This window comes from Athene noctua, chromosome 17 (genome assembly GCF_965140245.1).
Source record: "Athene noctua chromosome 17, bAthNoc1.hap1.1, whole genome shotgun sequence".
NCBI classification, from domain to species: domain Eukaryota; kingdom Metazoa; phylum Chordata; class Aves; order Strigiformes; family Strigidae; genus Athene; species Athene noctua.
Genome location: NC_134053.1, coordinates 10,832,890 through 10,847,080, shown reverse-complemented (window position 1 = coordinate 10,847,080; position 14,191 = coordinate 10,832,890). Strand labels below are relative to the sequence as shown.

The following is a 14,191-nucleotide window of genomic DNA, read 5'->3' as shown; positions in this document are numbered from 1 at the left end:
TTGGCTTATCTTTCACTAGCATGTTAGTTTTATACCCTTCCCTTGTTAACTACCCATCATTTAATCAGGACTGATAGCTGACAGGCCTTGTGTAATGGGTTTGGCCATGTGGTATTTGCTTATTGTTCCAGAAATGGTTCCCTTTTCCATGTAAGCTACAAAGACAGCAAGGCAGTAACAGCAATGACAGACAGGCTTGCTTATTTCTGTAAAATAGAAAGGCACTACCTGGCAGTGAGAAATGGTGTATCCCCAGGAATCTTAGAGATGGGACCTGGTGGAGATGGAGGCATATTGCATTGCCAGCAATAATTGTAAAGCTTCTGTTTCACAAAGTATCTGGCCTTTAGGAGTAATCATACTCTTTCATCCTGCAGAGGGCAATTTGTGAGGGGCCTGACAGATGTCAAAGTATTCAAAATAAGTAAAACTTTTTTTTTTTTAAATGTCTCTTTGTCCCTACTCAGGTTTTACTACACCCGAACGGAAATATAAACCTGTTCCACATCGCACTATTCTGTTATGAATGTAATGTGGTGCTGCATCATCTGCAGCCACTAAGTGGCAGAAGAAGCACGAAATTTCCTGTATTAGGCTCTGAATCCAACTTGCCAGTACTGTACTGCCTGTGGCGTGTGGCGGGGGTCAGAGGACTACTTCTAACAGCTTCCCAAATGCTAACTTGTTCACTGGGGAAATAGATGTAACTGTACGTAACTGCAAGTTAACAGCCACTGATGTATAATTTAGGCAGCATGTATCAAGAACAGTAATACATTCAAAAAGGAAAGCGCTAGTTTCTTCTTGCTGTCTATTCTGAATGAGACCACATTTGGCTAGAGCTCTTCCAGGAAGAAAAACACATATTCTGTGGTTTTCTAGTGAGAGCGTTCTCCTTTCCTAGCATATTATAAGCAGGGATCACCTAGCGCAGGTCTTTGTCCCCTCAGGTGATGGCGTACAGGAGTTTCAGCCTGCGGCTACTAGATGGAATGTCCCTGGTTGTTCTAGTCACTGTGTCATGGAAGCCTTTGAGGTAGATGGGGATTATTCCATTCAAGCTCCTTAGACAGGGGCCAACATGTCACAGCATGTCTCTAGTTGGATAAGAGGCAAAGGAATGCAGCTCACCCAGGCAGTCTCAGCTCCATCCGTTCCCTGGGCCTGAGCACCATGCGTCTGATCTATCTGTCTCATTTCTGTTGCAGTCAAATAAAGAAATATATCTTTCTGCAGTGACCCGTCAAGGACTGTCTGTTTGGACCATTGCATTGTCTTTTTTTTTCTAAGGCAAATATGTGCATTCTTCTATTTAACAGAAGATGAAGGCAGTATCCGTAACAGTCCAAAGGAAATCCTAGAGGCACTGGGCATCAATGCACAAGGGCAGGTGCTGACAGGGGATGTGTTTGCGTCTTCTGCTGAGTCTCCCAATGGGCGTTCCTCAAACCTCTCCTTATTTCACCTCTACCTTCCCTGAACTGTGCAGAGCCAACTTCTCCCTCTTCAAAACCCATTCCTGGTGCTTTTAGGTGGGGGTTAAACCAGAGAGCTTGCAAGCCTTGCAATGAAGTGAGGCAACTATGGCAGTCTCGGGTCAGAGAAGGGACATAGCAGATGAGCTCATGACAGCTGCAAGGGGTGACTGAAGTCCTGTGGGTGGGCAGTGAGATGCCATGGATTGTGGCACAGGCTGTTCACAAGCCTCCCTGCTCCAGAAGGGGCAAAGATTGGCTGTAGCTGTGGCTAGATCTGTGTGTGCAGCTGGCTAGCTGGAAGTGGGAGTTCCTGGAGGTTGTCTTTTGTATTTTCTAGTAACAGCCGCCTTGATGAGCAGTGGATGGATCGATTTTTTCCTCCTACATAGCATCTCAATGACACGTGCTTTGGTGCTGACGGGTGTTCACATTGATTGTGTGTCTAACCGGCTTCCTGCTGCACCTTAAAAAACCCCAGCATCCCCAATGTTCAGTCTTTAGGGTAAGTTCTCAGTTCCAGAGTCACAGCTGGTGTAGATGAGAAATCTCCAGTCTCAGAGTCTGTCACCAGGGTATAACCACTGCACTGCAGTTACTCAAACTCCTGGCTTTGAAAGCCTTCACATAAACCCAGCACGTTTCCAGCACTGCCACAGGGACCCACCACACTCTTCCCTCAAATACTTTTTCACTGAACTCAAACCTGTCATAATCAAGGTGAAATATGATGCCATGAGCACGGGAGAGTAGTTATTTGGAGAATGTGATGGCAGTCTCTGCTTGTAATTACCTGACTGCAGGAATAAATAGTAATCCTCAGATTAGGAAAGAACATCAACACATGCTCTTTGATCTGTCATGCACTGAGAGGTTCCTAGAGTGTTTTTACCCCATGATCGTCTGGACCAACTGCAATTACACTGCAAGATGAGAAAAGGGGCCTCATTTACATTTGTGAGGCTTGGGTCTACAGGATGAATATTCCATACAAATGCTACACTGTCAATCACAGAAGAGATTTGGAGCTGTTCCTTGCATGGTTTGTTGGCTATCTCCCACGCTCTAGCCTGGTTATTTCTGCAAACCCTTCTCTCTTTCCTGTAAGGACTGTCACAGGGAAATATGAAATACCTCTATCTGCTTGTTCTGACTCTTGCAGGAATCACTCAGAATACAGGAGACAAATAACATCATCTACAAACAAGCAACTTTCTCAAGAAACATCCAGGAGGTCTGTTGTTTTGTGGTGAAAGCAATGTTTATAGTACTTAGTTGTTAAAATGGATTTTCTTTGTAGGAAATGGGTGTCCTGCTGTGACACCATTATTCTCAGTTCCAGCAGTACACTAATGTTCCTTAGAAACAACCCACAATTTATGTAAGTTCAAGACACTGTATAAGAACTTCAGGAAATGGGCGTCATTGCAGAGGTTTCTCAGGGCAGGGACCCAGTGCTGACAGAGCTTCTGCTACCACACAGAGTCACTGGGATGCTTTCCAGACCAGAAGAGATACATGGGAGCTGAGTCCTCTGAGGACATGGTACAGCCAAGGGAACTAGCTGCTTTTCCTTGCCAGCTAGGATTTCTGGATGTCAGAAGAAAGGCTCTGTTCTGTGCGCTGGATCAGCAGTCTGCATTTTCATCCTCCTGATAAGCAATAGAGCTTCTCTGGGAAAACTGAGAAAACCCAAAATACTAAAAAAATTGAAATACCCTGTTCTCAGTTCATTTTGAGTTGTAGGTCATGCTGTGGCTGAACTATTCCTTTTCTTTCTTCTTTGTATCAGACACTGATGCAGGCAGTTAGTTGAAACTGTGTGACCTGAGGGCCAGAGAGTATAAACTGCTTGGCTGAACAAAATCTCTGCTCCTGCGTGTAAAAAAAGAATGTTTAGACTCTGCCAAATGGCAGTAAATGTTGCTGAATGTTCCTGTCAGAGGAGAGGAAAATATGTGCAGCAATGTCAGAGTGTCAGACTCATGCTTATTTCTTATTTAACACTCACTTCAGATAGAGCTTTTTATTAGAGTTCTCCCGTGGCTTATGGAGAGGCACCTGGACTAGGACACATGGTCCTGCCTCTGGTGAAAACCAAAGTACAAATACCATTTCTTGACTCCTTGTAGGGGTCTCCAACAGCTGACAGGATGCTCAGTTGTACGTGCTGCTATTGTGAGCTGATCATAGACATCTTTTTATAAGAAACAAACATTGGTTTTCAGTTCTCTTGTTGATTTGGCCACAGTGCTTATGAAATGGATGTTACAAAATAAAGGCCCTTGAAGGATATTCCCCACTGACAGCTGTGGGAGGTGACCTATGGTGTAGAGGACAGATCACAAGGCAGAAGAATTTAACAAGAATGATTAAGCACTGGAAAAAAATAACTGTGCAAAGAGACAGACGTTTTCTTGCTTGATGTCTTCAACTCATGATCAGAAGCTGTTTTGGAAGAGGTGCTTTATTTAGATATGTGATCAGGCTCTGCTCAAGGAGATTTAGTTGAGATCTTCTTTCTCATGATATGCCAGGCGCAAAGCTGTATTTTTTAACTAAAAAACATAGGAAATAAAAATAACATAAACTTTGATTTACAGCAAACCCTGTGCAAGCCACATGTCCTTGGCAGACTGAGCTCTAAGTGCTGTCTTTAGTTTCTTTCTAACAAACAAACAATCAAAAAAACCCCATCCAATTCTGCATGATTCATTCTTCTGACTTTAGCCATCACACTGTAGGGTTAGCTGATTTGGGACAGGAAATCCTTCAATGAAGGAGAAAGAATTTATATATGGCCATTAAACACTGAAAAGTAAACATCTCAAATGCCTCAGGCAGTTATGATTACACAGCTTATCTATGCACAGCCGGTTCATGGAGCCTTGTTTCCAGAACTGGCGCAGAAGCTCTTAGCATCTACTCTGTGGTGGATCTGGAGCTCTTGGCACCTGTTGTCCGTGTCACCAAGGACTGAATCCAAAAGCTGAAATAACCTTCCAGTAAGGTCCCACTGGCTGTTGTGGCTCACCTGTAGGTCAGTGCTGCTCTTTCTGAATCTGTTCCTAGTGCCAGTGTGTCAGTCATGCACCAACCTCTTCTACACCAGGGCTAACAGGGATCTCAGGCGTGGTGTGTCCTGGGGAGCACTGGGGCGGGTGAGACCTTGCACAAAGCTTGTGTAGCCTCATATCCTGGTTGGGGAAGTCTCTCAGAGTGGGTCAGGGGGCGTGTATCTTTGTTTTCAAATAAAAGAATTGGGGCTCTACTGCAGGGGGATGGAGCGTTTTACTCAAGCCAAGGGGCTTGGGGTTAGGTGGCCAGGGAATGAACTCTGCCCTATAGCCCAGCTGGAGGAGGTGCTCATGCGTCACCAGACCAGGTATGACTTGCCACAGAAGGACGCATTGCAAAAGGTCATCAGATGAGTTTACAAACAAAATGCCAGTGGTGTTAAAGAGCAGAGGGCACATGTCACTGGCTGGACCCTCATCAAGTGTGTGGCTGGGGGCTGGTTTCCTGCCCCATCAGCCGCTGACAGGGGTGAGCACCCCTGGCGAGGGCGCCAATGCTCGTTAAGGCCGGTGCTGACATGGCGCACAGCTCCTTTCATCCTGCGACCCTGGAGAGTGCTGTGCTGGGCAAAATGGGAGCTGCCGCCTTTAAACAAAGCATCTGTTTATTCTTGAAACAATTAGTCAGGGCAGTTAGATCTTGAACTCGTTACTGAGCCCAAAACAATTACGATAAAAACAAATTCCAGATGGGCTCAAAAGGAGTTGTTTTTGTCTTTACTAAATTAGAATGGATTCCATGTCTTCAAGTTTGTCTGGCATTTATGGACAGGAAACATGAATTACACACAATAATTTACTACAAACAAAAGAGATGAACACTGCAACAGCTCATTTATCTTTGCTCATGTGCCTTCTTGAGGTTTATGTGCTGTCTAACTCATGGGGAGAGTTAATAGCTTTTTCCTTTGTTTTCTAACTCTTTGCTATTTTGGTTTGCAGAAACTGAGACAGGAAGCGGTTGAGTTTCTGTTGCAGGGTTAAGCGTACCTGCAACCTGAGGCAAATGCTTGCATGTTCCTTAAAATGACCCCCTGGAAAACAAACCCAGAGGTGACAGGAGGGTCCAGCAGCGGTCTGTCAGTGTGTCCCTTTCAGAAAATACATATATTTTTAAATCAAGGGCCAAATGAATCCAAATGAAACCAAATTAATGAGTGTGCAACACACACTAGTTCTTTTCTGGGAATATTTTCTTGTGAGTTGGTTTGTGGATTGTAAACATTTGCAGTACAACAGGCTACTATCACTAAGCCTGCAGATGCAGAATGGGTAAATACTGTCTGGAAAAGAGAGTTGCCTCTGGTACCATCGTGTTTTAGTTCTGTGAGTGACTTGAGCAAAGGTTACAGATGGGAGTTCTTCCAATTAGTTCCTTTAGCAGCTCCAAGAGCCCCCAGCCAGATGCCTTTTTCAAAGTCCATCCAAAATGGACTGAAGTCTGGGCATTAAACATATGTTTATGGAAACTTTGAGTTTCTGATCTCTTGGGTTTTGAAACTGATGCTGCACATCATTGACATAAATTCAACTGCTTCCAGAAGGAAAGGGAACCCAGAAGATAGCAGAGAGCAATAGTACATCACTGCTGCCCAGACCTGTGCTTACATCTGCTTTGGGTGCCTGAGCAGGGGGAGGATAAGGCAGGAGGAGATCAGCAAAGAAACTCCTGAGCAGTGTTTCTGTTCTGGCAGTCCCTCATACCTTTGAAACAAAGAGTTTGGGTTTGCTTTTTGGGGGCTTTTAGTTAGATTCCATGATTTTACTGAAGGCAGCATGTCGGCATTACTACATAGGTGTACAATGTGAACTCAAATATGCAGCTAGGCTGATGTGAAGTTGTGGAAGGACATAATTCCCAAAACGCATAAAAAGAGAGAAGAATTGTAATAAAGACTAAAGCTGCCCCTGGGCGTGCTGTAGTGCATTAAGTCAGCTTGGCTGAGCTCCGAGGGGAGTGAGATCATGATCATGGGCAGACAGCAGCCTGGGAACTGGGGCTGTCACTGAGGTTTGTTTGGCCTCTTCCAGTGCGAGATGGTGAGCTTCCCAATGCACTTCATCACTTCTCCCCCTTCCTCCTATGAATCTAAGAAAAGAAGGCCTTAAGTAGAAGCCCGGAGAAGTAGTGTTTTCCAGTTTTGGCTGGCAACCAAGGAAAAAGAAGAAAAATGAGAAATGGATTACTTTTTTTTTTTTTAAGATTTCATGCAATGTCTGATTTACACATAGTCCTCCAGAGGGAGTAAATGGGATTGATTGTTTGGATTCTCATCTCTGTGAAACTAGTGAGCCCAAGCTCCAGGATGATGTCCTGCTTCCAGCAGAGAGGCTCCCAATGTTCATCTCAGCCTTGCTTTAAACAAGGAAGAAGCAGGAATCATAGTGCTAGAATTCAACTTCTGGCTGGCATTGCGTGCCTGCAGCAAGACCAGATAGGAAATCTCTAATCCCCCATCCAAAGGAACAGGATATTTAGTAATTTATTTCATTCGTCATTCATTTATTCATGCTCAGTTCTTTGACTCAGTTTCCCCTTCTGACGAGGCTGCGAGCCCTGCAGCATGCTGAAGGGCCAAGCTGCAGTAGCGGGGCATTTGGGCTGAAATAGCCACATGTGTGTGGGCAGCCCTTTGCAGAGGTACTGGCCCTGATGAGGTGTTGTCTTTCCTTGTAAGCTCAGCTCTTCTCACCTACCAGAGCTCTCACATCCATCTCAGCTCTCACCCAAAGCCTGTAACACAGGTTTATGGACACCTCTGCAGTTTGAAGTTCAAGTTCCCCCCTCGACTCCATTCTCAGGATCCCTAATGCAGCTCCGACCTGGAGGGGTTTCTCCTTCCCCCCAGAGTAGCCAGGTCAGAGGTGACTCTCGAGAAGCACCGCAGCGCCCGGGGTGCTCAGGAACCTGTCCCCTGGCCTCACGGGTGCCTACCTGTCTCTTGTCTTCTCTCCTCTCTCCCCTGATGTTGCTTTAACCTCCCGTCCCCTCATCTTCCAGCTGGGTTTTGCTCTTCATCAAAGGGCAGTCAGAGTGGAGGTGGTGGAAAACACAAAGCCTCCCTCCCCCACCGGTGATTTAATTTGCCATTAACCGAGAGTTTCAAGGGAAATCTCAGGGCTCATTCAGGCTCTGATGACAGCTTAACCTTCTGCAGAAACCCAATACCTGGCCCATTCCTCCATTTGAAACCAGGGTGGCTGTAACGTTAGACCTGACTCCTGAGCACAGCAGACAGCTCTGAAAAACGCAGTCAGCACGAGAGGACGGCAGGTTTATGCAGCCCTTTATCAGATCAGCCTTTCAAAGAGGGTTTTGTCATGTACTTGACACAGTTCTGTGGGGAGCAGAGGCACTCTGCTCCCTCCTCGAGAGCTGAATGCCCGTGCTGTCCCCATTCCCCAGCGCGCACCTGAGCCCCCGGCGGCACCTCTCCCCTTCCAGCCACCTCACACTGCTGCTGCCATCGCGCCTCGTCGCTCCGACCAGGAGGAAGCGGAGGTTTTGGCATGAATCACTGAAAACCCGAAGCCCTTTGTGCATTAGGGAAGGCAAGACCCCTCCGAGCAGCCAAGCACCAGGCACACCAGCCAAGGCGCTCACGCGGGGGCCCCTTCTCCCCGCGCAGCTCTCAGCAGCCTGTCCGCTACCTCGGAGCAACCGGCGGTTCACGGCGCAGAACAACCCGCGGCCGAGGGGACGGGCCTCGGGGGAGCGGCCCCTGACCCCGGCCGGCGCCTCCCACCGCCGCACGGGGCGCGGCCCGCGGAGGGGGCGGAGCCGGGCCCCAGCCCCTGTGACCCCCTTCTCTCACGCTGATTGGCCAGCTCCTGCGAGGCACGTGACCTGCTGTTGTGCTCGCCCCCTCAGACACCTGTCACGGGGATGCGCGTCGCCATTGGCTGCGGGGTCTCGCCCCGCCCCCGGGAGGCGGCACCCCAGGGGCTCTCCCCTCCCGGCCCGTCACCTGCGGCAGCGGGTCCATCCCGGGTTGGCGGCGGGGGGGAGGCCGAGGGCATGAGGCGCACTCCGATTGGCCAGCTCGCGCCGCCTGTCGCGTCGGGATTGGCCGGGCGCGGCCCGCGGGGGCGTGGCGGCGGCGCGGCGGTGGGGGGGCGTTAAAGGGCCCCGCGGCGCGGCTGGGCGCTGTCGCTGTGCGCCATGGCTTACCAGGGCTTCGCGCAGGAGTACCTGGGCATGCCGGCCGTGACGCGGGCCTACACCACGGCCTGCGTGCTCACCACCGCCGCCGTGGTGAGGGCGCGCGGGGCCCCTGCGGGGGGGGTGTGGCGGGGAGGTCAGGGTCCCTGAGGGGGTGCCGTGGTGGGGGAGCCAGGGGCTGGCTGAGGGCAGGGGGTGCCCGGCAGCGGGTGGCAGCTGCTCTGCCTGTCTCTCACAGCAGCTGGAGTTCATCACCCCCTTCCAGCTGTACTTCAACCCCGACCTCATCTTCAGGAAGTTCCAGGTGAGGCCTTGCCCGGACTTCGGGGTCCCTCTTGCCCCTTCCCAGTAAGGGGTGGGTGTGGCAGGCTGGGCCCCGGGCGTCCTGCTCCCCAGGGTGGTCAGGGAGCCGTGTATGATCCCAAAGGGTTCCCGCTACTCCAGTGTTCTCTGACTGGCGGGAGCTGGTTGCCAGCACAGTGTTCCCTCTTGTCACAGATGCCTGGATGGAGATAACTTCTTCCAGCCTTTCCCTGCCATACACCATCTTGGCATTTCCTTTTTTTCCTTTACTCAAAACCTGCCTCTTCCTTTTCTGTGACACAGAGATGTTTGGCCATCGGATGTCAGGCTGGGTGGGGAAGGCTTTATGGTAGAGCACAAACAGTGATTTACTTTGGCTCTGGGTGCTGAATTGTGGCTGTTCATCCCTTCCAGAAAAATAGAGAAATCTTCTTTCCCACACCCGGAAGGGCAGAGTACTCCGGTGGGGGCAATGAAGGGAGGTCCCGTGTGAAGGTGGTGCAGCTGTCTGGTGTCCTGGGGTAGTTCTGAGTGGACAGGTGCATGACTGGGTGTCTCCAGTGGATAGGGTGATGGGCTGCTGTACAGGTGATGGGGAGAGACCTGTCTGTCCACCTCCTTTTCTCCCTCCTCTCTCTTCTCTTTCAGATATGGAGGCTGATCACTAACTTCCTCTTTTTTGGGCCCCTGGGATTCAGTTTCTTTTTCAACATGATATTTCTGTATCCTTTGGTCTCAGTGAAGCTCTCTGCTCCTGTTACGGCTTAGTCGCAATTCCCCCCATCCATCTTCCTCCCCAGGCAGTCTAGGGCTATGGATTCTTCCCTTGGCTCTTCGGGTCTGAATTGAAGCCATTCCCCTGATAAATGTGGCCACCTTCTGCACCTCAGTCTCTGCTTGCTGCAGGGCAGCCCCTGCCAAAAGGCCAAAGAAGCTGGCAATGCTACTGTATCTCATGCTGGAGATCAGTGCCCATTCCTGGGGTGAGCTCTGGCTGGAGCACAGCAGACGCCTCTCTCTTTCCCTGGGGTCAGTGGTGTAAGGTGAAGTTTACACTGTTCTGCTCTGGGGCTTGGACACTTGGCTGCCAGCTTCCAGTGATGAAACAGCTTGCAGCTGGCTTATTCACCATAAAGTCATGCTGTGGGGACGCAGGGTGGCCAGCTGTTAATTTCCTATACTGCAACTCCTCCCTTCTCACCTGCTCTCAGGTACAGGTACTGCCGCATGCTAGAAGAAGGTTCCTTCCGTGGAAGGACAGCTGACTTTGTCTTCATGTTCCTCTTCGGAGGGTTTCTCATGACGGTATCCTTTTGAGTTGGTTAAGGCTCTTCAGTGTCTTCTGAGATGCTGTGGGTAGTGTGGGGCTTGTCTGCTAGCTCTCTGTATCCTGTGTTTTGTGGCCTGTAGCAGGTACCTGTCTGCTGACCAAGACAGATGGGTTGTGAACCTTCCCGGTGCCATGGGGCAGAGAGCCTTGAGGCTTGGGAGAGCTCTGCTGAGCATGTGGAGTAACTTCTGGCTGTTTGGGACAGCTTGTGCTTCTCGCCTTGCCCACCCTTAGTTGCCTGGCCTGTGCTTCACCCAGTATGCTTAGAGCAGAAGCAAAATACAGGAAGAGCTGCCAGTACTTGTGTTGGTGTCTGCAGAAGTGATGACGCACCTGGCGAGGGGATGGGCTGCCTGATCCCAGAAGAGGATGTGTGGCAGTGTGCTGAGGAAGCCCAGCCTCAGAGGAAGCCCCTTGTTACGCTCTGTGAGAAGCCGTCCAGCTGCCGCAGGGCGATGGTGGGTGGAGCACACCGGAGCACTGCTACGATTGGCATGAGGGTGGCTCAGAAAACCAAGCTGCAGCTGAAGGGAAGAACGCAGAGCCATAAAGACAGAGTGGGGTGCCCGTCAGCACATCAGGTAGTGTGAGCCCAGCATTCTGTACTTGTGACCTGTCAGTGGCTGGAGATACTGTCACACATCTTAGAAGTTCTTTTACTGTAGGACAAAATGGTCTGGGTGGGGAGAAATATCTCCCTCCCAAGCATAATACCTCTTCTGAATGTCTTGCTGCTGTTTTATGCAGCTGGTCGAGAGCATTGCTCTCCCCGTGGTGCTCTGCATGAAGCTGTGTGAGCTCTTGTGGCTGTTAGACATCCTTGGGTGTTTGGTTAGTCAGTCTCCATGGGATGTGTGGCATGTATTAAAAACTAGCTCACAAGTGCTGTAACAATGTGAAGGCCCTTCTCTGAAGGTAATTTTTGATTGACACTTTGTAGAGGTGATTATATGAGCTCCCCAGTCTTTGATGGCTGTAGAAAGTAGCTTAAGGAGTGATCTGTATGTGCCACTCCACTTGTTCTGGGGTGGCAGGGAGGGAAATGCAGAGTGTTGGAAGGGGATCTGTACATCTCAGCCAGCCTGAGAAAGATTTTGTGGCACGGGCAATGTCTTGCACACTATGATCAGCTGTCTGTAGTTCTGGGTTTCCTAGTCACAAGTCACCCTGTGCTGCCTGGATGTGGTGCACAGGGTGGGTAGGTTTTTCCTTGACTCAGTAGTTCTTAGCTATTTGGACTCTTTGCCAGCCTGTTTTTCCTGGGCCAGGCTTTCACCATCATGCTGGTGTACGTGTGGAGTCGCAGGAACCCTTATATCCGCATGAACTTCTTTGGGCTTCTTAACTTCCAAGCCCCCTTCTTGCCCTGGGTTCTGATGGGATTCTCTCTGCTCCTTGGCAACTCCATCATCATCGACTTACTGGGTAAGTCAAAGCTGGCGGGTGCTGGGAACGAGGGCTCTTTGCAGCCACAGTGCTCTCAGTTCTCATAGATGCTACTGGGGCACTAGCGCTGTCTCTTGGTTTCATCTTATTTAAGATGGTGGGTTTCCTAAAGTGAGCTGGCTGAGGCTGCTGGGTGGACAGCCTCGTGCCTGAGCTCTTGCTTGTGACCTGCATCTGGCTGTGTCTTCCCCAGGGGCAGAAGTTGGGTATGGTGAGCTCTGCCTGACACTTGTGCTGCGTCTGGTCTCCTGGGTGCCCGGTGCTGCCTTCAAACTGACGGGCTCCTTGCCTGCTTGTGCACGGACCACAGCAGACAGGCTGGCCCTCTGGCACTGCAGCACAGGTGGCTTTGGTGGGAGCTGTCCTGTGGGTACCCAGCTGAGGGATTCTTGGAGCTTCATCCTGCTTAAGCTCCCAGCAGCTCTGGTTCAGCTGGCAAAGGAGTCACAGCTGGGCCTGACCTTGGTGACATCTCTCCCCAGGGATTGCAGTGGGACACATCTATTATTTCTTAGAAGATGTTTTTCCCAACCAGCGTGGAGGAAAGAAGTTGCTGTTAACCCCTGGCTTCCTGTAAGTAAAGCTGAATCTTTCTGGGCTTTGCTGTGTTGCTTCCCAACCTGGGTCACTTTTATAGCAAACTGTAGTCTGTGACAGCGTGGGGTGACCACAGGACATTGTTGCATGCTGATAGCATCTCAGTTTGACAGTTTATGCCTCTGCTACAGAAAGCACTGGTGCTTTGCACATTATATATGTATGTACACAGGGTCCATAAAGCAGTTGCTGGTACCTTAAGCTTTGCTAGTTGAAGTGTTCTTGCTGCTTGTGGAAGTGCTAGATGCAGGTAAGATTTTTTTTTTTTTTTTTTTTCTGACATGTTTCTGTAGTTTAAGAAAGCAGGGTATGTTCTGCTTCATGCTGAGGATCAAAGTTGACCTAGAGATCAAGGAAGCAGGTATGGTCATTGTTACCTATTGACCTGAGCAAAAGAGCAGTTGGTGCTGGTGCAGTTGGCAGGTGGCTGTGGCAGGCGGCCAGGCCCTGCGGAGGGCTAGGATGTGCCTAGGAGGACTGGAGGTTTGGTCCTCGGCTCACTTCCCTAACCTGCCTGCCTGGTGGGATGGGCATGTTCTTTGCCAGGAAGATGGTATTTGACACACCTGAAGAGGATCCCAACTATAACCCTCTCCCTGAAGATCGTCCAGAAAACCAACCTAGAGACCAAGACCAGAACCAGCAGTAGCATCCACAATAACACAGGGGACTTCTTCATGTGGCCAGATTCCTCTCTTCCGGCTGGACTTAACGCTGTGGCCGAGATCCGACTGGAATAACACCAGTTGCCATTCCGATGTGTAATGTTTCACTGTTTGTATGGGTAACCCATCTTCCCCTTGTACCAGGTGGTTCCACAGAGCTTTGCACTTAAGAACTGCTGAATGCTTCCAGAGGTGTTCTAGGGACAGGGACTGGAAGTTGTGATGTCTCCTCAGTTACCCAGTGGGGAATAAGTATCAAACGGGGTGTTAAACCAGTTACTCTCTCTCTTCGTGTTAATGACTTGCTGTGTGCCAGGTCACTCTTGCCCTCTGTACAAAGACTAGTGCTCCTGGCTCTCACTGTTGTGAGACCTCTTCGTGGGCTTTCAGTGAAGTAGTACTCCCTACTCTACCATAGTAGAATTCAGCTCAGCCTCTCCCTTCCCTCTGAGTCTCCCCCTCTTTTTTTGGTTGTTGTTTCCAAAGAGTCTTTACATTAAAGTCTTTATTTTTCAGTTGTGTGTCCGTTTCTGCTGGGGGCAGATGCAGCAGTTCACCAGTACTCAGCAGGACTTTGCTCAGAACTGCCAGGCTGCATGCTTGGGCTCTTTTTTTGGTGGTCAAACCAAACTTCAAGCTATCTGGAAGATGTCTTCCCCTCCTCTGTCAGTGGGACTACAAAGCATGAGGAAGGGTGTGGGGATGTCTAGTTGGAGAAAGGGGTGCCTGGGAAAGGACAGGGGACAGAGCTGGATGCTTGATCCAGGCAGTGACTGGAAGTAGCACTTGACCCTAGTAATAAAGGCTGTCTACACAGTGTAAATCCACTCTTGCTGAATTTTTTAGTTCCAAAACTTAAACATCTGAATTTTAGGGGAAAACTAAACAAGCTAGTCCCTGCCATGAGCAGCTGTACTAAATGGATTTAGTCATTCTTGCTAAATGCAGTACACACCTGTGCTTATACCAGACCCCAAAGCCTTGGGAGTAAATTTGCAAACACTGTGTCTTAGGATAGCTTGTTTGGTAATGTTGCTGTCTGCTCAGCTAGACAAGCTTGCAAACCACCACTAAAACTACTAAGAGAAATGTGAGTAACCAGCATCCATTTAAAAATGATACAGAAGCCTTGTGGC

The 14,191-nt window shown here is 49.6% G+C and overlaps 1 protein-coding gene across 5 annotated transcripts; it reads left to right on the top strand.

Annotated features, from left to right (window-relative positions):
* The first annotated feature begins 8,644 nt into the window (after positions 1-8,644).
* DERL3 (derlin 3) lies at positions 8,645-13,570 on the top strand. 5 transcript variants are annotated; one of them, XM_074921050.1, is made up of 8 exons: positions 8,645-8,807; positions 8,956-9,018; positions 9,666-9,739; positions 10,229-10,322; positions 11,577-11,772; positions 12,276-12,366; positions 12,684-12,751; positions 12,937-13,570. In XM_074921050.1, the coding sequence occupies exons 1-8, from the start codon at positions 8,715-8,717 to the stop codon at positions 13,128-13,130; spliced, it is 873 nt and encodes a 290-aa protein (XP_074777151.1). In that variant the 5' UTR covers positions 8,645-8,714; the 3' UTR covers positions 13,131-13,570. The 5 variants fall into 5 exon arrangements, with proteins under 5 accessions (XP_074777151.1, XP_074777154.1, XP_074777149.1 ...); XM_074921053.1 differs by lacking the exon at positions 12,684-12,751 and adding an exon at positions 12,563-12,640 and having other exon boundaries at positions 8,953-9,018; positions 12,937-13,069; XM_074921048.1 differs by having other exon boundaries at positions 8,646-8,807; positions 8,953-9,018.
* Positions 13,571-14,191: the final 621 nt, after the last annotated feature.

Coding starts and splice junctions, on each gene's coding strand:
- DERL3 (XM_074921048.1), top strand. CDS start 8,715: ATGGCTTACCAGGGCTTCGCGCAGGAGTACCTGGGCATGCCGGCCGTG. Junction 11,773..12,275: donor CATCATCATCGACTTACTGG/GTAAGTCAAAGC, acceptor ATCTCTCCCCAG/GGATTGCAGTGGGACACATC. Junction 12,752..12,936: donor CCTAGAGATCAAGGAAGCAG/GTATGGTCATTG, acceptor GTTCTTTGCCAG/GAAGATGGTATTTGACACAC.